The 21,885-nt window shown below is 39.6% G+C and overlaps 1 protein-coding gene across 1 annotated transcript in view; it reads right to left on the bottom strand.

The window, feature by feature from the left end:
• The window catches only part of Fbxl7 (F-box and leucine rich repeat protein 7), a 369,640-nt gene that overhangs the window by 4,081 nt on the left and 343,674 nt on the right, over positions 1-21,885 (bottom strand). The window contains exon 3 of the mRNA XM_026392389.2: positions 4,042-4,653. Within this exon, the coding sequence (XP_026248174.1) occupies positions 4,042-4,653 (612 nt within the window). The remainder of the gene's footprint in view (positions 1-4,041; positions 4,654-21,885) is intronic.

Raw genomic sequence — 21,885 nt, 5'->3', positions numbered from 1 at the left:
TGTATTTCAGTTCACTAAATATTACCTTATAAAATCTGCAAATTCATAGTATTTAATAAGTAATAAATACCAATAGTCAATACACATTATATAAGTAATTTGTACATATTTTATTCTACTACATAGACTGTATATATTTTTTCATTCCTCTCCACTTTCCAAATCCTTCCTGCAGTTCTAAAGCCAGGTGCTTCACTGCAGACACCTCTGCATCTCAGCTCTCAGTGCAACATCCAAGGTTTCTGAATGGCTGCACGGCAGGGCTCTTGGGGACTTTTCTCCTATCTCCTGGCAGGTTGCCCAGGAAACTCATAAATACAGGTGCTGGGAATAACAGGGTACAAATGTCATGTGCTACCAAGTCAAGAATCTCAGGAGGGAGTGAAGCACACAGTCCAACCCTGGGACCACAGGGGTGCAACTGTGGTTTTTTTTTTTTATTTTTAAATTTGTTCTAATTAATTATACACGACTATAGAATGCAATTTGACATATTGTACACAAATGGAGCACAATTTCTCAATCCTCTGGCTGTACCTGGTGCAGAATCACTCCAGTAGTATGATCATACACGTATATAAGGTAATAATGTCTGTCTCATTCCTGACAGAATTTCAGGAGGTAGTGAAGCACGCAGTCCAACCCTGGGATACAGAGGTGCACAGAGCCTCTTAGAGGCTGCCCAGGCTGCTGTGCCATTGGGCTCTGTGGCTTTGTGAGAGGTGGTTAGTCCCCTAGCAACTTTAACTTTGAACTCTGTTTGCTTGGTGTCTATTTTATTGGGATGACTGTATTCAGCTCTGAATTGATTTATTGATAAATTTATTTATTGATCAACTTATTGATCTAAAGTGCTCTGTGTACTTTATTCAATATTTTTTAACGTCAGTTTTATCCCTAATTCTTATATTTTTAAATTTGGATTAAAAAGAAAATAAATTGGTCCATGGCTCAGTAGATAATATTTATGGATAGTTCATGCATTCATATATTACAGACATGAAATTTTTATTGTAATAATTTCTAGGGAGCAAACCTTAGAAATTATCCAATTTAAGTTTCATTTTAAAAGGCTGAGGCATTGCAAACTCATTGAGATTATGGGATCATACAATCAGATCAGGGGATGTTTGTTAGTTTTAGTTTCTTTTTTTCTTTCTCTCTTTCTTTCTTTCTTTTCCTTTTGTGTGAGTATGTGTGTGTGTAAGTGTGAGTGTGTGTGAGTGTGTGTGTGTGTGAGTGTGTGTTGCTGGAGATTGAAGCTAGGGCCTTGAGCAAGCTAAGCACATGCTCTACTACAGAGCTACACCCCTGCTAGGGTAAGTTTCTTGACTTTCAGGGCTTCAATTATAAGATGGAAGAGAAAAATGACTAGGATGTATCACAAAATTGATGAATGACACCAGAGATTTACAGTTGATGGGTGAGCATGAAGTGAACATTCAGATACTCAGGAACTGGCAGTCTTGGAAGTGGTGATACCTAAGGGGATCTTTGAAAGAGAAAAATAATTTGGATATTTTAGATATGGAGGTCCTGGTGGTAAAATAATATCAAGGCAAATTTGAGTAGCAAGAAAGCATGGAGGAAAGCCCATGGAGGAGTGAGGAATGTCCACAGAGAAGAACTCAGGGTGTCTGAAAGGGATCTTACTGCATAGGGAACAGACAGCATGGGTTGAGCAAACCTGTGGAGCTCCTTTAATTAATTCCAGATTTCATTCAGTTTTCACAAATTTGCTCTTCATTAACATTTCCTCTTGCTATTGGGTTAACATCTCTACTTTCTCTGGGATATAAGATAGCCAAGTCAGTGGAGACCAACTACTGACTTCTCAGGATGTTAATAACAATGACAGTATGGCAACCCCTGTGATTTCTGAGTGCTGCTTGTTCTCAGCAGAGTGCACACATGAGACCTTTGTGTGATGAATGCATTGAACCTCCAAGCACCATTCTTCCTGATGGGGAAGCTTTAACTGCTGGAATACAGCATCCAAAATGCTTGCTTATAGTTTTAAGCAATGCAAATTTCTAACCTTCTAGAGGTCAAGATGACTACTACCTTTTGAAGCCTTCAACACTCCTCTGTTCACTCCTCTGTTCACTCTGTGATATGATAAAACATTATAGCTGATTTTAGTAATTTTCAGTGACTTTCAGTGGTGGCATTTATTGCCTTGCTAGTTGCAGGACAGGCAATATCATGCCCTCTAGGGCATTAGAGCTCTTGACCAGCTTGAATGAAAGTCACGTTTAGTGTCATTGAGAGTGTCGATACTTTCTGAAGGTGGTTGAAAAACCAGGGAGAACAAGGCACAGGGAAGACATACTGAGCAAAAAAAAACAAGGAGAACAAGACACAGTGAAGATGGCCTGGGACCTGCAAATTAGTCAGGTTGAAGTAGCGGACAGATTTCAAGACTAGTAACTGTTACTCGATAGACAAAGCAGCATCACTCAGGACAGAAGTCCAGGGATTTCCCAAATAGCCAACATGGTTTTAGCATATCTGAATTTCAAAAAGGACCCCAAATAGAGTGTTCAACTACTTTTAATTTGTGTGAAGGATACGTGGGAGATCTCTTTAACAAAGATGGGGATTCCAAAAATGAATCATTCTCTAATCTGAGAAAATAAAATGTTTATAAAATGCTCAATTAGAATGTTAAAGCACATCACTCTACTTATTTTTTTTTCAACTAAAGAGAAAATACATCTAGAAAAAAACTCTAAGTTGTCCCAAATCACAAAGTTTTGAAACAAGTTTCTACCACATCATAATGCTTTCTCTTTTCCAGAATTCCTTGGAGGAAAAATGTAAGAAAACCTCCTAATTTCCTGCTTCTTCATGCCAGTGGCTGCTCAGGACTAACCAAACACTCAGTTGCTATGGTTTTGTCCTGAAGCCAGCTGAAGTTGAAGCAGAGGAGCAGCATGCTGCTTTCCACCAAGGGAAGGAATCTGCAAAAAATAATGGCCTGTCATCTGAAATAGTTTCAGATGTCAGCTTTCAAAAGAGTGAGCAAGTTGAGAGTGGATTTACCTCATATTTGGTTGGAGGGCATCATTTACCTCAGATGCTTGTAAATCCCCAATTCTGTTTATTTGCCCTGCATGGTGGTTTTTCCTTCTCGACTCCCTCCCCAACCATCCCTGAGGCTGCAGCTCATGTTGTACATTTCTTTAACTCCTGATACATCTTACACGTTCCAGCCTCTTGCCTGTTCGTCTTTTAAGTGTGCAGTCCCTGAGATAAAGAGAGGCTGTTATTCAGGCTGGATTCCTGTGTGGTGCCAAAGTTTGACTCTAGGCTTTAATTCTTCAAACCTGAGAGAGAGTTTCAAGCAGAGCAACCACGCTGAGATCTCCTTCCATTTGGAAAAGGACTAAGGGTTTATTTAATTCAATGGACCTGATCCTTGCACTATGTAGTTGAGAATTTTCACTAAAAAAAAAAAAAAAAGGTCTAAAATTAACCAGGAGGTGAGGAGAGTCAGTGAAATATAAATAATCACTTGGCCATGAAGTATTTTCTCCAGTGTCTATGGAAGGGCAAAGCCATCGTGAGCATAGGCCATGACTGAGGGGTTCATTAGGTCTGCAGAAAGAAGGATTCAAGGTCATTTTTACCTCCTAGGCATAGATCTCAAGCTTTATGGACCAACAAGTAGGCAAAAGGGTAGCTTCTAAAGGAGGCTGGAGTTACTCAGTTCCCTTAATCTAAATTGGATATTTTGTTTCCATTAAGCTCTGAAGTGACTGTGATCATTATGGAGAGGAAGGTCACACTTAAGTCATACCAACAAGGTGTCTAGAGCTCTTCTAAGAAGGTGACATTATTGGATGAAAGGAATACTTCTGGCCCTCAGGGTCACAATTACCAGAGGACAGTTTGTTAAGGAGAGCTGGCCTCCCTACCACCCATTGCCCATCTCTGGTAGCCAACAAGAAGGGGACCCTCAATTGGGTGGAAATGTCTCTACTAACTTTGGGATGGTGCATTGAGAAAACCAGTGCTGGGAGGGCGGCTTCCATTTACCTGACACGTCCAGGTGCTCCAGGTTGGGGCAGAGGGACACCACGTCAAAAACGGCCTCATTGGAGATATTGTAACAGCCTGAGACTTCCAGTCGCCTCAGTTCGGGGCAGCACTGGGCAATGGTGTAAAGCCCTCGGTCTGTGAGCCGCCGGCAGCCACTGACAATTACTGTTTCCAGCATGAGACACACGTTGGGGGTGTCCTGGCACAGCCTGCGGGTCAGCACCTTGAGCGCGCGGTCCACGTTGATGGTCTCGCCCATCAGGCGGATAGTCCTCCAGAGCCGCGGGTCCCACGCCAGGTTGTACCAGCGGCGACACACGCGTGCACAGCGGCACAGCTGGTTGGTGGGCAGGAAGGAGAAGATGTGCACCATGCAGTGGTCCGGGAGCCGGTCTATGCTGGCCTGCTCTTTCTGGGGTCTGGAGGCGAGCCTGATGAGCGGGTGGGTGAGGCGGGTCGGGGGCGGGGAGTGGACCATGGCCACCGTCTCTCCAGTGACAGAGGACGAGGAGGTGGATGAGCCCCTTCCATTCTGAAATCCTGGCAAAGTCGGTGGACATATCAAGGCTGGGCTGGGCGTGCTCAGTGTGCGCATGCTCAGGTCGGAGTCTGGCAAAGGACAGAGAACAAAGGGTTAAAGGATGGTGGTCTTACAGTGAGCCCCGGGAAGGAAGGAGAAGCACCAGTTTCTCAGAGAAGGCTCACACAGTGGTTGGACTCTCTGAGATCCTTCGCTCCTGACCATCCCCAGAGGCAGAAGCACATGCAAGCAGCACCCATCCCAGAAAGATGTGAATCCTCTGTGATCTACATCAGCAGTGAGCAAATTGCCATTTACACTCTGAGACGTTGCAGGCCATAGGGCTGCCTCTATGACAGTGACTCATGCCTGCCATTGTGGTGCCCAAACTGCCTTCGACAACATAGAAAGAACAGGCATTGCTGTTTCAGTAAAACTTGTTTTATAAAAGGAGACCAGCTAGACAGGCCCTGTTCAGACCAGGGGACAAATATCCCACCCTGCCTCCAATCCTTTGCTTGATCTCCCCTTTGTATTAATGGTAATCATCCAAAGGAAACAGCTTCAAAGTTTCCTTGTTTCTTTTCTGGGCACAAAATTCATACATTAGGGACATCAACTGACTTTTCTAATTGTGTTTTGGTTAGTGGATGATTATGACCATTTACAAGTGAGGAGGGCAGACCAGGGAGTGGGGGTAGAGAACATCTGCTCTCTGCCTCACACGCCCCAGGGGCATTCAGGACACATTATTTTGATGAAAGTTCTGGAATAGCCAGCCCACTTCTTCTGTTAGGCCAAGCATTTCAAAGGGCATGTCCAGTCCTTGAATATCTGGGGAAATCTTTATTTCCTTTTTAGGAATAACCTTCTCTTTGCATTTGAATAACGTGAGCAATATTCTGTTCCTTGAAACCAGAAAGATCACTTGATGAGAACACCTGCAGTTTGTAAGTTTTGAAGGGATGAAGAAGTCTTTAAACCCTCCATTGAAGAACATGCATTTTTTACTCTCCCTCTTTCAATATATATGAGAACGAATTTAGTCTTTGTACAAATATGTTTATACATTATACATTATACACAAATAGGTTTATTTAGGAAGAAATTTTTATTTCCTGAGTATACATTTTATCATTTATATGAAAATATGTTAATATATTAAATATATTATTCGATTTATATCACACATACATACAAGAAAAAGAATTTATTTCCAGCATGCAAATTTCTTCACCTATAAAATAAGTGGTTGGGCTAGACAATTTCTAAGTCATTTCCTATAGTTCTAAAGATTTAAGCAAAAAAATCTGTCCTTGTGTGTGCTACCACATTTCATTCCCTGGTAACTATATTCTTGCCATCTTTTCAAAGAACTTCCAGCACTAACATGTTATGCAAGAATTTTTGAGGCCTGGCCACCTCTGTTGAGCATCTATTTGTAGTTTTCTTGTAGCTTTTCTTGTTCTACTACAGCTGTTATTTTCTTTTCATTTATTTCTTTGTAACCTATTACTGAAAATGACTTACACATGTTCACACTGCTCATGCAGCTCCTTTGAATTATTGCTCTGCACCCCATGTCTGCCTTTTTTTTTGAGAGAGAGAGAGTGAGAGAGGAGAGAGAGAGAGAGAATTTTTAATATTTATTTCTTTTTTTAGTTCTCGGCGGACACAACATCTTTGTTGGTATGTGGTGCTGAGGATCGAACCCGGGCCGCACGCATGCCAGGCGAGCGTGCTACCGCTTGAGCCACATCCCCAGCCCCCCCATGTCTGCCTCTTGAAATGCAGATACTGTTTGTGACTGAGTGTAAATGGTACCTCGTCTACGAATATTTTCCTAGGATCTTTAAGTAGGATCCATTCCCCTTAGAAATCACCATCCTTTGTTATTCAAGCATATATGAATTTATCTTTCCCTAATATGTTCATTGTACTATTTTTTTCTTAAGGTTGCGTCCCTATATTCCCATCTCCTTATCATACTACTTTGAAGTTCCTCCAAATCAGAGTACATTTCTTCAGTCCAGCAATACTGAGCTTGGCTAGGTAACCCATTTTGGAAATAATGGTAGAAGAAAGCCATTTGTGCACTTGGTTTGGATCTTTTTTTAAAACATATTTTTAGTTGTAGACACAATACCTTTATTTTATTTATTTATGTGGTGCTGAGGATCAAAGCCAGCACTTCACATGTGAGAGGCAAGCACTATACCACTGGGCTACAACCCCAGTCCTGGCCTTGATTTTTAATCTTTTATGCGAAGAACATGCCTGGCTAGTCCTGCCTAATAGGATAGGGACAGATCCATAGGGCACACAGAATTGACCCTGACTTCCAGCTTAGAACCAAGTTCAAACCAATGCCCCAAAGAACCACAGACCTGAGCTTGAATAACTAACTCTTTTAAGGCACCGAGTGTGAGGGTGATTTTTTACACAGCTTTAGTGTGGAAACAGATGGCGGCAATGTCTTCTCTTAAACCAAAAGCTCTTCTGAGCCAGTGATGAAGTCCTTTTCTTTTTTGTGTCCTGGCATAGTTTATGGTAGGTGCATAACCAATATTCCAAATTGAATGAGATGAAGGAGAGTATTACAATGTTTTTAAAACACAATTCTGGGGCTGGAGATGTAGCTTAGTGCTAGGGAACTTGCCTAGCATGTGTGAGTCCCTGGATTCCATCCTCAGCACTTAAAAAAAAAAAAAAAAAAAAAAAAAAAAAAACAAAAACAAAACTCTAGCTTGGCATGTATTTTTCTGTCCCAAGTGGTATACATGTTGTTTTAAATCATTGATAAGAAATAAATCTCTCTCTCCAATATTAGGGAAAATGAATAGTAAATCTTTAGGAAAACCTTAAGCATAAACCAATCATGGATTGCCTCTGTCTGAAGCTTGTGCTTTTCTTAGGCAGGTGAACAACTCATCTTGGGTCAGCAGGGGAAGCAATCTTAGACTCTCAGCCCTGACATTTTAGCAGCTGTGAGGGCTCTGAAATCTCTGCTGCCTGCCTAGATTCCATTCATCTTGAGGGAGAAGACACTTAAGAGTGCCCTGTGGAGACCTGCACAGAGCTGGGTCTATGGAATGAAGTATACTAACCCCGAATGGTGGGGGATAGGTTGGGGTGGGAGGTGGATATCTACAACCTGAGTCTTCACAGGATTCACTTTCCTTCACTCTTTCATGCTGCACTGAGGGGGACAATGCAAATACACCCAGAATGCTTAGGACAGAGGACAGCTGTGCCTTTAGTAATGATTTTAGTTTTTTAAATTTTTATTATTATTTTTAAAAATTTGCTAATACCCATACTGGAGCATTAAAGGAATCCATATCCAGAAAACCAAGGCAGCCTCCACATCTTGGCGGTGCACTCTGCCCTGGAGGGATTCCCTTAGACCCTGCTAGCTCTCCTTGCTCTTCCTCCAGAGTTTAGCAGCAGGTTCCTCAGCAGGAATTCCAGACTGCTCTTCCCTGCTCAGGGTAGGGAGCCTGGAAGGTTTCTGCAGGGGAAACTGGATGTCTCTTTTATCAGACACACACCAGGATTCGCTGGTTCCTTCATGCTTATTCAACAACAGGTCAAGAACACCTTGATATCTTTGAGAGGATACCATTTATCAAAATTCAATAAATAGTGCAAAGTAATTAAAAAGTAATCAAGTGATGATCATCAAATAGAGATACGTTGTCACAAAATGTCTTTCCTTGATGTTCTCCCTATGTGTATAAGATGAATTTACAAAATTTTAAAAATGCATGTGTATACACATGTATATGTTCATGCATTTAATTTTAGAAACACATTTTATTATAAATAAAATATGTGTGTTTCATCACACAATGCATCAAGGTGCAACTAGATGTGATTTATAAAAACAGAAGAACTTTCAAGAATACCAGAATATGTCTTGTACCAGGAAAATAGAGCACATCTTCAAATTCAAACAGTGACCATATTCACCTCCCATATAGTACATTTCCTTTGTGCCAGAGAATGCAGCAAGACTAATGCACTCTGTACATAGGTTTTCCTTCCAGATCCCTTTCAGAGAACTGGAAGCTAAATGGTTATTGGCAATTGTCACCGATTTTTCTGAGAGGCTAAAAGCAAGAACCCCGATACTCAGATACCCAGATACATGATCGGAGAGGAGAAGGTCAAAGACAAGCACGAAGATGAAACAGTCAGAAGAAAGCTGCAGCCGTTCTTCTGACCTTATGATACTGTGGTACAAGCAAGCAGAAAGGAAACTGGCTGTACTTGAACTTGGGGTATTTTGAAGGTATGTATATATTTTTATATCTGGATATCTATTCCAAGTGAATTTCTGATACCTTAGAGCCAGATCACTCTGTTTATTTTAGCAGGAAGGTGATATGAATTGGGCTAAAATAAGTTTAATAATGACTCTAAATTTAACACACTGTACACTTTTGTACACATGTATGTAAAAGTTAGACATTATACTATTTCTTTACCTTAGACAAAATGGTGAGATGCATGAATACTTTATGGAAGAATTCCACACCGCCAGGGATTATTTTGAACAGGAAAAATGAGGTTTGCAAAAAAGTGCCAAATAAAATATACATGTCCAAAAACTTTTATCAAGAATCAAACTAATTGCTGCCTACCTCAAGTGTCCTTAAATTCCAGTATACACAAAGTCTCCTCCTGATCATAATATTTGAAGAAAGGATGTCACCTTCAATACTTTTAGAGGTGGCTTTCTAAAGGGCAGGCAGCAGCACAGTGGCTTTCTAAAATCCAATAAAACCACTGTTGTGCCAGCAGACAGTCATTGAGCAAACTTTTTTTTTCCTCCAACAATAAGTGCATAAATTGATAATAGAATATGTTTGCAGGTAGATTCAGTGAATCTTAATAATGCACCACATAAAGGCATTTTGGTCAATGATGGACCAAAGACATGGTGTAGTTCCATAAGTTTCTATTGCCCAGTGACATTGGTGTAAATATGCACTGTGATGTTCTAAAAACAATGATGCGTCTAATGATGCAGTTCCCAGCAGGAAGCCCTCTAGGTAAGGGGTGCAGACTGAGTAGTTGGATGGATGGCTGAACTGAGGAATAGACAGAGGTGTCTATCATCTATAAGGGAAAAAATTATAAAATCTGCAGAAAGCACACTTTCAGTTAGTATCAAATATGAAATTTGGAAATGATGCTGTCAATTACAAATATGAAAGACCCAGAAAAGATAAAGATGAACACAGTGCAAAAGTCATGAAAGTGAAATAGAGAAATATAAAAGAGAAATAACTACACACTTTTGCAATAGAAGTATTTTGTGGCTTGTGTCTCCTAATGACATTGGAAAACTGGATATATCCAAAGAAAGAAAAAGAACAAAAAACACACTGATGTCTGCAGAAAGATATACAGAATAGATTGCAAGGAACATTTTGGATAGGGAAGGAAAGGACAGAAGAAGGGTTAGATGTTTGGTACTAAAATTCAGTAAATTGTGCTGCTGCAGATTCTTGGATTACACAGGGAGTTCATCCATTCGTTGTGATTTAACACATTGTTATCCTGCCTAGTTGAGGTCTAGGAAGGGAATTATTACATATGACTAGATTATAAAGCAAATATTCCTGGCCTGTCTCCTTTATGTATCACAGTTCTAAGAAATACTTCCATGCCAAAGACTCTGACATGTGCAATTTCTTGTAATCCTTTGAGGACGGAGAAAAATGACTCCATTTGAGAAGGCCCCCGAATCTCACACAAGCCAGCACAGTAAAGGATAGGAAAGTTTGTCTATGTCTAGGGGGAAAAAGTCATTTTTCCTAAGTTCAAGATGAAGGCAATGAATATAGAATCTCCCAGTGGTGGAAAACTTTTAAATTAAACAAAATTTTTGGTAAGCTTTTGGATTTTCTCAAAATGAATATAATATTTGTTGGACACAATACTGATCCTTAAGTCAAATAAATATAATTTCTCTTTTAAAAACATTGGTACATTCATCTGTTGACTAAACCTAATAAAAGTGAATTCTTTAAAATTGAAGAATTTCTGGCTCCATTAACAACGTTGAGTATCTTAAAGCATATAATTTGTGTGGGAAAATCGTTATGTATTCTTTAGTTACTTTAACTATGTAAAGAATATTAAAAAAAGAATATCTGTCTTTTTTTGAGAGAGAGTCCTTATAACATTTCTTTCTCATGGTTTCAAAAGTCCTGGCAATTTTACATCTTTAGTAATTACAGTACAGTATCAAAAATATTCCAGGCATCTCTAACACACATGCTTATTAGCTACATTTTTTTCTAACTAGCAAGCTGCCTGTTTTGTACAAGTTTTTATTTTCAAACCACTGCTGTTTACACTCAAGGAAGTCTATTTACATTACCCTGGGCTTTCAAAGTCAAAATTTACAAAGCTACCCTGCCTTTCCCCGCCTCCATTACCAAAACTTTTCTGCAAGATGCTTTCCATTATAAGTTGTCTTTCTCCTCAAGAACTATTGCCATAAAAAGCAAGGTTCCTTTTCTTAGCTTAAGCTCAAGCTTAAAAAAATACATCTATAAAACCTAGCTAGTGAGAAAATAATACGCTGAGCGATCCCTTATCTTCTTGTTTTATTTCAAAATATTTTCTTTTAATGTGGTTCAAATCACATGCACAACCTGTAACTCACTTGGGGCACTCTCGTTGCTCTGGTAGAGATTTATATAGAAAAGGTTAACCTTGCATTTCACTAGGAAGGAGTTGCCTTTAGGACTGAGACGTTCTTGCATGACTTATCATACAGAGGTTGTATCTTCAAGATCAGATGAGGCTAAGGTACCTGACCAAGGACAAAACACTTGCTCTGCCAGTCACTGGACTAGCTCCATATGGGTAACACTGTGGGACCTCACCTGGGATCTTGATGAGGATGGTGGGACTTCTCTGACACTGGGCTGTTCTATGTGATGTAATGTCCAGCTCTTCATTTACATCTGAATACCATTTCCCCGGCACCACCCAGGGTCCAACTCTTGAACTTAGCTAGGGTTCTGTTTTGCCTTAAGCTCTTCTAGAAGGGAATATTCATACTGATAAGGAAGTTTTAAGCCACATTGTTCCAAATCTATGAATAAAATCAATGAAATATATATATATATATAGGATGGCTGCTTTGGATTTTACCTGTAATGTGAGCATCTAGGAAAGATCTTTAAGGAAATTTATGCCTGAAGAGAGATCAGGTGACCTCAGGAACTAACAGAATCCTAGATCATAATTACCAGATTTCTCTGGTTTTCCTTTGTGCTGAAATGATGACTTTTTAGGACTCTCCTTTTTCCTATTTGTAAAAGGGGAAAGGAAGGTGACCTTATACTATTTACTCCTTAGTGGAAAGGATGATGTGTCAAGAGCCGTCCGTGGGCTATGTGTGGGCTGTGTTGCTCATAGTAGCCTAGTGAGGGGATAAGTCTGGCATTGGGAACTTCCTGTGGTACTCCCCACAGGGACCGACCACCTGATGCAGGTAAACGCCCCCCGCCCAAGCTCTGCCAAAGATCCCACACAGCACCTGAGATGGGTGTGATCTGAGAAGATGTCAATCAACCTGCTGACTACTAAGCACAAAGCAAGACTCCGCCCTCAAAACCTTATCCTTGCCTTTGATGTACCCCCTTAAATAAACCACTGGAGGCATCTTTTGTCTGTCTAGTTCCAGCTCCCATGTGGACTAGATCTATCAGGGGCTTCGCTACTGTAAATATATTTCTGACTCTATGTCTTTTGTTTTTCTCTAATTATTTGAGACTTTAACTTTTAGGGTGGCTGACATCCTCCTGGGCAGGAATGTGATGCTGGCCATCACCCCTGTTAGAGATGCTTCATCCCTGAGATAGTACTACCACTATTAGAAGCCTCCTTTTTTATAAAGCAAGAGGATAATGTCCTGTGGTTGAGCATGCTTTTAGACTCCCTTAAAATATTTCTTAGCCTTCCCTTTCCTTAATAAAATGAAAACAAGCCTCAGGCTCAACGTCCTTGTCCGACAGCAGTATTTAGCTAAGATTTAATTTTTCATTGTTTCTTTGTGTGTGTGTGTGTGTGTGTTCATTACAATTTATTTTTGTTTTAAAATATTCACAATTAGTGATACTGATTTTCCAAGTAATATAATGCTATAATGCTTGATTTTTAAAATAATAAATTAAGTGAACTTTAAATAATGGTACTGGTGGTGGTGAGTAGGTATGGCAGCAATTATAAAAGCAGAATTAGAATGTATTAAATTTAGAGAACATTGTTGAGGTAGAAAGAGAGCTGAAGAGAGAGAAACTTGGGGTCCTGTCTACTTTGTACTATGTGAAACTTACTTCATCTCAGGCAAGTCATTGAAACCTCGTGAGCTATAAATTCCTTTTTTTTTTTTTTTTGTAAACTGGGAATAAATCCACCCACTTCACAGAGTAGTTGGGCAAAGTCTTTGAAAAGTGATATTATCATTAGGATAGGCATTTAAAAAATTATACAACCTCTACTGAGGACTTCATGGGAAAGAATTTCTGAGACCTCCTGCAATGGGCTATGTTTTTAGGGCATATTATTCTGTGTTCCTTGGAATAGCCACTTCTTAGTATTGCCTCCATAAGCCTTTGAAATGTCTTTCATGTCTCGGGTGGAGAAAAATAAAAATAAAATCCCTGATTAGAGCACAATGTACTTACTTTTAGTTAGCAAAACATGGTCATTGCATTTATTGGTAAAAGAATATTGAAATTGTGCAAATCTTTTCTCCTAGTGTGTTTAACAAAATTTGTTTTTCTGTGACATGGTGGATTGCGTTCTTCTTGAAATTTCTGCTGTGGCTTTTGTGACATCATTCTTCCTTCTACTTCTCCTTTTCCCTTAGCAGCCATCTGCTTTTCCTCTTCTGTGATGGGCCACTTAAATATTGGTGTTCCCAAATAATTTCTTCCTCCTTCTGCCTCCCACTATCTGGTTCTCTCTGGGTAGGCTTAAGCACTCATATGGCCTCAGCAGCTGCCTATATGCTAATGACTTCTGAAACTCAGTGTCCAGTCCATCTGTGTGTCTCCCAAACATTAAACATACAAGTCCAAGGATCTACTTGATCAGTGCTAATATGATAGTGTATTAGTCAGCTCTTCATCACTGTGGCCAAAATACCTTACAAGAGAACTTAGGAGAAATTTTTATTTGGGGTGCATGATTTTTGAGGTTTAGTCCATGGGTGACTAATTCCATTGCTTTGGGCCTGAGATGAGACAGAACACCATGGAGGAAGGGTGTGGTGGAAAAGATGCTCAGCTCACAGCAGGCAGGGAAGAGGAGGACAGTAGAGAGAGGGAGAGACAGGAATAGGGGACAAGGAGGGGAGCCAGGGACAAATAGAATCTCCATGGGTACACACAAAGTGTTCTACCTACTTCCTTCAGCCATGCCCAACCCGCCTACAGTGATTTCCCAGTAGTTCATCTGAATTATTAATCCACTGAATGGATTAATCTGCTGATCGGGTTATAGCTCTCATAATCTAATCATCTCATCTCTGAACATTCCTGCACATAACATGAGCTTTTGCGGAGAACACCCCATATCTAAACCATAACCAGTAGCAATCAGACACATGAGGCTTTTGAAAATTAATTTTGTTGCATTTAACTGAAAATTCAGCTCTCAGGCACACCAGACACATTTCATGAGTTCAGAAGCCATATGTGACCAGTGGCTACTCTACATGGTCCAGATGTGGAGCAGTTCCATTCCTTCAGAGATTTGGAGCAGTGCTGTATTAGTCTTCTCCCTGGACCTGCTGTGTCTCCAGTGCAATGTATACAAGGGTGAACTCATCAATGTCCTTTGCAAAACTTTTCCCCTTTAAATTCTGCCTTGTAGGTAATTATATCCCTCCTCACACATTTCCCCAGCGAACACCCTGGGAATCCTCTTGAATTCTCTCTGAACCTCGCCCCCTGCATCTAATCAGCTGCCAAGCCCTTTACCTTGGCTGGCCTGGTGGTCTCACTCTGATTCCCTTTCTCTCCACTGCCCCCACCCCAGTGCAGGTTCTCTTCCTCTCTTCTTTCCTTTCCATCACTCCTTTAGTGATGTTTCTGACTCTAGTCTTCCTTCCAACCCTCCACCAGTCTAGCAGCACCTCTGCTCTGCTTTAATAGTTGACTTTCTAAAATAAGGGCCAGTTTTCCCAGCACCAAAACATTGAATGCCTCCTTTCTTCTGTTATGGGTTTTAACTGTGTTCCCTGAAAAAATGTGTTGAAGTCTTAACTCCCAGAATCTGTGAATGGGACCTTACTTGGTAATACTTGGAAATAGGGACTTGGTAGAGGTGAGGGGGTTAACATGGGATACTCAGTTAGTGTGGGCTCTCATTCATTACAACTGGAGCTCTTCTCAGGGGAGAGACATAGAAAGACAGACACGGGGGAAATGGTATAATATGTATAAAGATGGAGGCAGAGATTAGAATTAGGTCGTGACAAGCCATGGAACTCCAGAGGCGACCAGCAGCAGGGAAGGATATTGATTTAGGACTTACAGCCTCCAGAAACATAAGACAATACATTTTCTAGTTGTAAGCCTTCTGCTTTCTGGCATTTTGTTACATGAGCCTAAGGAAGCCATCATTATTTCCACATGTTTTTTGAATGATTACTATGTGCCAGGTATCATGTTAGGCACAACCCAGGGAATGAAGTCTAATTTTTTAGAGTGGGTTTGGGATCCTTCCAAAAAATTCTTGTCTCCAAACACACTCATCGTCTCTAAGCTCAAAGACCTGTTGCCCCAGATTAAGTGGTGAACTCTCAGCCATCATTCAAGTCCATGGTAGGACCTCAGTTTCTCTGGCAAGCCAACCCAGCAGGCTGACTGATTTAGCTAACTTTAGAGTTCCCATGGGACTCAAACATAACTGCATCCTAACTCTGTTCACATAGTGTCTCCCCTCTCAATTGTCCACGAGCATCTTGAGGCCTGGAGCTGACTTCTTCATCTCTGAGTGGGTCCAGGGTCTTACCTGGATTTAGCCCCCCCCCCCCCACAGAAACTGTACAAAAATCACCAAAGCAAAGACCACTTTGCTTGGCCCTACAACAAATCCCTTGCAGTTTTCTTTTGGTTGCAGTTGGAAATATTTATTGGAACTTCTAGGAGGAACCAGATGTTTTGGATTGAAGAAGAAGTTAGAACATCTCTGTGATTTATCAACATTACATATGCAAGCCCTTTGTCTTTGCCCCTCCATTTAATTTAGGCTGAGGTAGTGCACACCCTTGGATTAATATTAGTCTGCTCAGATGATATTGCAAAAGACACATGCACACTCAAAAACAATCTCAAATAGCACATCTCACACAAAGGGAGTCAGAGCCAAATGCTTCATCCTGACAGCTGCTATTGTAGATCACCCACTCTCCACTCACTACTCATAACAATGGTACCTGAAAACTCACAATAAATAAGAGGGAATACCACTTTTATCGTGGCCCAGAATTTTAAGACCCATTCCACTGAAGTTTAGTTACCTACAATAGGAACTTTTTTTTTTTTCTCTCCCAAACTGATTCACACATCAACAGTAATCACCAGACTGATTTTTTCTTGACAGGGTGGGAGAGACAGTATTTACCTATTCCCTTCCTCCGGAGAGCTGGTAGATAGCTTTGCAAAGTTTGGGAAATGAGCCAGCTCTTGTCTTGGTAGGAGAGGAAACACATAGAACTTCATGAAAAAGCTTGAAATCCATAATTTTCAACCTTCAAGTTGCACTTTATAAGGCAGCCTTAATTGTTTTGTATCTTCAATTGTCAGATAATACTTTTAGTCTCTTTTCTCCATGAATAGTTACAGAATCCCAACGTTTGCATCTTTTAAAGTGCAGTAGGTGGTACAGTATTGGATTTAGATTCTAGTAAAGAGATACTTATAAATTTTCAGTTCACAGCAGAAAACAAGCTCCACAGGGAGCAAGTCTAGCTTACAAATCCAACTTTCAAGTGAGAAGAAAGAGAAATCTTCACTAAACTTATGACCATGCAAAAGATCAATAATTAATTAGAATGTTTCCAAAGCAAAGCAAATCCCTGAATTTCCAATCATTTGTACATATGCTTCACTATTGTTGAAATTCTTTACCACAATTTTTAATGCAAATTTTGTGTAAAGCATATATCATATACAAGATACTGTTCTAAGAGCTATACAAATGTAAACTCAAAAATTCAGTGTTCTTATTTGTATTTCTAAATCTCTGTGACAATTAAAGATTCAATAACAGAAAAGCATTTTATTCTTTGATAATATTCTATATTTTCAAACAGAGAAAGAAAGAAGTAAAGAAACTTAGTACATTATGCTTCTCTGTCTGGTGGGTTTTGGATACATCTTGCTGAGGGAGTTCCCTGGGTCTACCATAGTCAGGTTTACAACCTCTCATTTTTATTTTTACAAACCGGCAATTAGAAATGCTGAAATTGATTCTTGGCTTTCATAACTATATGAATTTCCCTTTTTACGTTTTTAAGGTATTTTTGAAATTTGTACATCTTTATGGGGTACATTAGGGTAATTCAATACACGTACACAATGTGCAATAATCAAATCAAGTTAGTAAGCATTTCCATCCCTTCAATCATTAATCATTTTTATGTGTTGAGAATGCTGAACTCTAGTTTTGCCGTCATTTTGAAATGCATCATTGGTTGTTTTGCCCAATAGTTACCCTTCTGGGCTAGAGAGGAGCTAGGAGTGACTCGTCCACTCTGTGTTTTCTGCCTCTTCTTGAGCTTCTCTCTGTCCCTGCTCCCCTTCCCAGTCTCTGGTGAGCTCTATTCCATCCGACTTCTACAAGATTAACTTCTTGGAGAAACCTCAGCTTGAGAAACTACAGAGCCATCTTCCAGGGCAGGGATTTCCCAAGGAATGAATCCAGAACTAACTAATGGGAAGACTGGCTTTGTGATAGGCCCCCAGGTTTTGGGATGAGACTTTATGGCTGCCTGACATGGGCCCAATTCCTGACTCAACATCTTGGTTTTCCAGACCGAAGTTATGCTTTTAGTTAGGAAGCTCTCATTTCAAACTAATAATAATCTTTTGGAAATTCAGCTGCAGAGTAGAACTCAAGCAAACTGAAATACTTCTGGGAAATCCTCCTGTAGCGAAATTGATCTCTGTGGAATGGAGCCCTTGCATAAACTTTCCAAAGCACTCCCATCCCACAGTCTAAGACTTCTGGGTCATGCTTCCCTGTACATATACCACCACCATCTACCTCCATAAGAATGGGACTCCAACTAGAATAAGACAGAGTCCATCTTGTTTAATGATATCAACATGTATTCTGCTGTCATGTATAACTAAAAAGGACCGATAAATTTTTTAAAAAGATAGCTAGAAGATCTTATTCATTTGATGTTTTAACAGCATTTGGATCATGCTTGAAAAATAAATGAAAATGTAAGCTCCTAATTATACAATATGATATTAACAAGTATTTAAAATTTTCCAGTTAATAACATGACTATTAAAAAAAAATGGGGTGGAGGTTTGGAACCAGAAGGAGAGGAAATAGACATTTGGTATGCTGGAGATGATCTCTATTTAAGTTCACTTTTCTGAACAATCTTTGCTTTTAGTTTCCTTTTAAGCAAATTAAAGACATAGTCATAAAATAAACAGATTGGTGAATTCTGGTTCATTTACACAGTTATTTCACATACTAGGATGCTTCTTTTCTGTTTATAGTTCTAGTTCTCTGTAAGAGAACTCAAGTAACTCTTTGTTTCTTTTGTTCTTTTTTTTTTTCATAGCAGGGACTGAACCCAGGGGTGCTTAACCACTGACCCACAGCTCTTTTTACTTTTTATTTTGATATAGGATCTTGCTAAGTTGCTGACAGCATTGCTAAGTTGCTGAGGCTGGCCTCAAACTTATGATTCTCCTGCTTAAGCCTCCTGAGTTGGTCAAATTACAGGCATGTGCCACCATGCTCAGCCAGATATTTTTGTTTTTAGCAGTGAATAGATTCCTGATCTGGACCTGATTGTTTGCAGGCTGATCTCTAAGGAATAGGTTATCCCTTTTACCTAATAAGAAGACCAAGTCTTTTAAAATGATTCAAAATGGAAAGAGAAGATGAAAATGGAATCTTAAAATCTCACATTATAAAGAAAAAATTCCTTTTTAAAAAATTAATGTTAGCTCATTTTGAAGAGGAAAAAAACGCAGTTTACTAGGTAAAATATTGCTTCATGTTGCCTCATGTAACAGGACAATAAAAAGATGATTAAAATAGCCCCTTGAAAGATGGTAAATGTGGCTATTTGGGCCATGTCAAAAGTCTTGTGAAATAATTCAGCTGAATACCCAGTGATTGAGTATTGTGATTCTTAAGAATAGTAGAGGAGAGTGCAAGCCACAATGAATGGCCACATATTTGTATTTTAACATTCTTCTTTGGCCACTAATGTTATTAAAGAGCACATATTATTTTATTGTTTTCATTGTTTAAAATTAACTTGGACAAATACAAAGAACTACAAAATATAGATTTTGTGTTTTTAAGGAATATTTAGGAACACCTTCATCATGATTCACGTGCAAGATAATAAACATGCAGCATGCAGCTATTATTTTTTTATCTTACACTGCTAGAAATAATTTAACCTTCGAACAAAATTGTCTTTTTTAGTGGAAATGGTTTTGCCTTTTATGATTTGAATTGCATAAAGACCAAGGTAAAATTGGAAACAAGCCATCACAACCATGATCTATCTAGTATTTGATCACACCAAGAATCTCTATTTTTGCCAAAAAAAAAATCCACCAAGGAGTTATAATTACCAATTTTAGAGTTTTGCATTGGTATCTAATCAAAATAGAGAAAAAGAAACATTGTGTATTCATAGAAGGGTTATGTGTTTTATATGCTTTCACTGTGAATATGTGTATAGAATGTCAGAAAAGGGTCTGTTGTAGTTTATACTTGATTAACAGATAAACTTTTAAGAACAAATCTGACTCAAATTTTGGAAATATATCAAAACACAAGATCAATTTTTAGTTAGAATCATCAAAAATAATGCTTGAAGTAGTCCTATGACTTTACTAATAAAATTAAAACACAAATGCAATAGAAAATGTATCTGTGCACACATTGCCATAGTAAGCTGATTTCAAAATGTTGACAGCAGCACAATTCACAACATCCAAGTTATGGAGGCAGCCCAGGTGCTCATCACAGACAAATGGCTAAAGAAAATGTGGTATCTGTACACACAGGAGTTTTACTCTGCCATAAAGAAGAACAAAATTATGTAGCATGCAGGAAAATGGATCGAGCTGGAGAGTATCACGTTAAGCGAAATAAAGCAGACTGAGAAAGTCAAGAGTCATGTGTTTTCTTTTAGAGACAAAAAAAAAAAAAGAAAAGAGAGTTCATGGAAAAAGAAGGGAGATCAGTAGAGTAGAGGACAGAAATTAGGGGAAGGGATGAAGAGAGGAAATAGGGAGGTGCTGGGAAATGTAATAGACCCAATTATGCTATGTGTGGGTGTGAATCTATGAGAATTCACCCTACTATTATGTATAATTATAATGTACCAATAAAATTTTTTTAAAAAACATTTTTTTCCACAAAAGAAAACTGTACCTATGAAGATTTAGATAAACTAACATGTTTTACCTTGAAATGTAACACTGTGGGGTACCATACTTCACAATGCTAATCTTGAACTTAGATCCCCAAAATAGCTCCTGATTAGTCCTTTTTCCATTGGGGGTCAAAGTGTATTCTTCGAAAATGACATAAAAAGAAAGGCATTATCTACTAGTTATGTTCCTTCTTCTACCTCTATGATGGGCTTTGGATGAATAAATGTCACTCACTCCACTAACCTGTTTTTAAACATTTGAGTTTGATAAAAAGCAGGAAGGAGCACGTAGGCAAGTGCTGAGTTGTAAAAATTTCCACTCTTCTTTATAGGAGATTAAAAAAAAAAAAACCTGATCTCCATTCAAACTATCTCTGCCTTTCAGAATTAACTAAAATCATACAACAAAATGAAAACAGTGGCTAAAACTGTGGGTTCCCCTACCTCTCCCTCTTTGTGAATGAAGGAAGGCGGAATTGTTTGTCAGAAAGACTGTTTTCAGGTGTGTCTTGAGGCCAGAGATGTGGTCTCTCTGGGAGATAAAGCCACATCAACCAAGACAGTGCTGGCCCCCCAGGGGGAATTGTGTCAGAATGTGGGGAGAAGATGGGAGCCTGAATCAGATTTCAGGGAACTTATCCTCAGCCCTTACCCAACCCCTGCATTAGAATGGACTTTGGACAGGCACAATTTGTCAGAACCTCCCCTGAACAGGGACAGTGAAACATTTTAAGAAACATATCCTTTTCTGCAGAGGTCCCTTTCTCCACTCTCCTATTCCTGCAATAGCATGCACAGAGTTTTGATAAGACCTCCATTCCTCACTGTAGCAACATGGCTTGCTTGGCCCTCCCTGCTTGCAGCAGATTTTGTACAGGTGGCTCCCAAAGGTCATCAGAGTGGTGACAGCTGTGCCTTTCAATCCCAACACGTTTTTAAAGAGCTCCCGGGCACAGCAAGTGGTAAGTGAGCACCTTTCATCCCACAGGCTGGCCCTCCTCAGGTGACCCAGACCTGCTCTCAGAACCTCCATCATCAACAACACTGAAGCCCTGTAAGGAGGCTGCACCTTGCTTCCTGGAGACCAGGGGAGAAGTGCATGTGTCCATTCCCAGGGATGGACAGTGGCATCATAGTCTTGGGCTCCCGAAGACAATTCCACCATTGTTCTCTCTTTAGAGGTCTCAGTGGAAGAACTGTATAGTCACCTTATGATCTGTGCAGAGCCAACCTGAAACCTATATAGGGGCCTAAAAAAGAAACTATCAAATTCTTTCCTAATGAGTAAGCACTCAAGTCAAATGTGAACAAACATGCCATTCAAATGTGCCATTTGGGATTGTAAGAGTAGATGGAAATATGTCTCATGGAAAGTGAGGTTGTATCAACTACAAGAGATCTGGATACTTGTGTTTTTAATTGAAGCATCTCAGTGCATTTGTCTTCGGGCAACATAAAAGCAGGGAATGGCAAAAATGTGCTGGTCAGAACATTAGGCCATTTAGATAATAATAACTGTGTAGACCCAGATGCAATTTGGGGCACTTTGTGCTGTGAAGCCATTAAGAACCCTTGGATATCTCATGTTGGGGCATCTGTGCCTTCTAAGGAAAACAAACTGATAACTCCACATCTT

The sequence above is a fragment of the Urocitellus parryii genome, chromosome 1 (genome assembly GCF_045843805.1).
Source record: "Urocitellus parryii isolate mUroPar1 chromosome 1, mUroPar1.hap1, whole genome shotgun sequence".
Classification (NCBI taxonomy): domain Eukaryota; kingdom Metazoa; phylum Chordata; class Mammalia; order Rodentia; family Sciuridae; genus Urocitellus; species Urocitellus parryii.
This window is presented reverse-complemented; position numbering and strand designations above follow the sequence as displayed.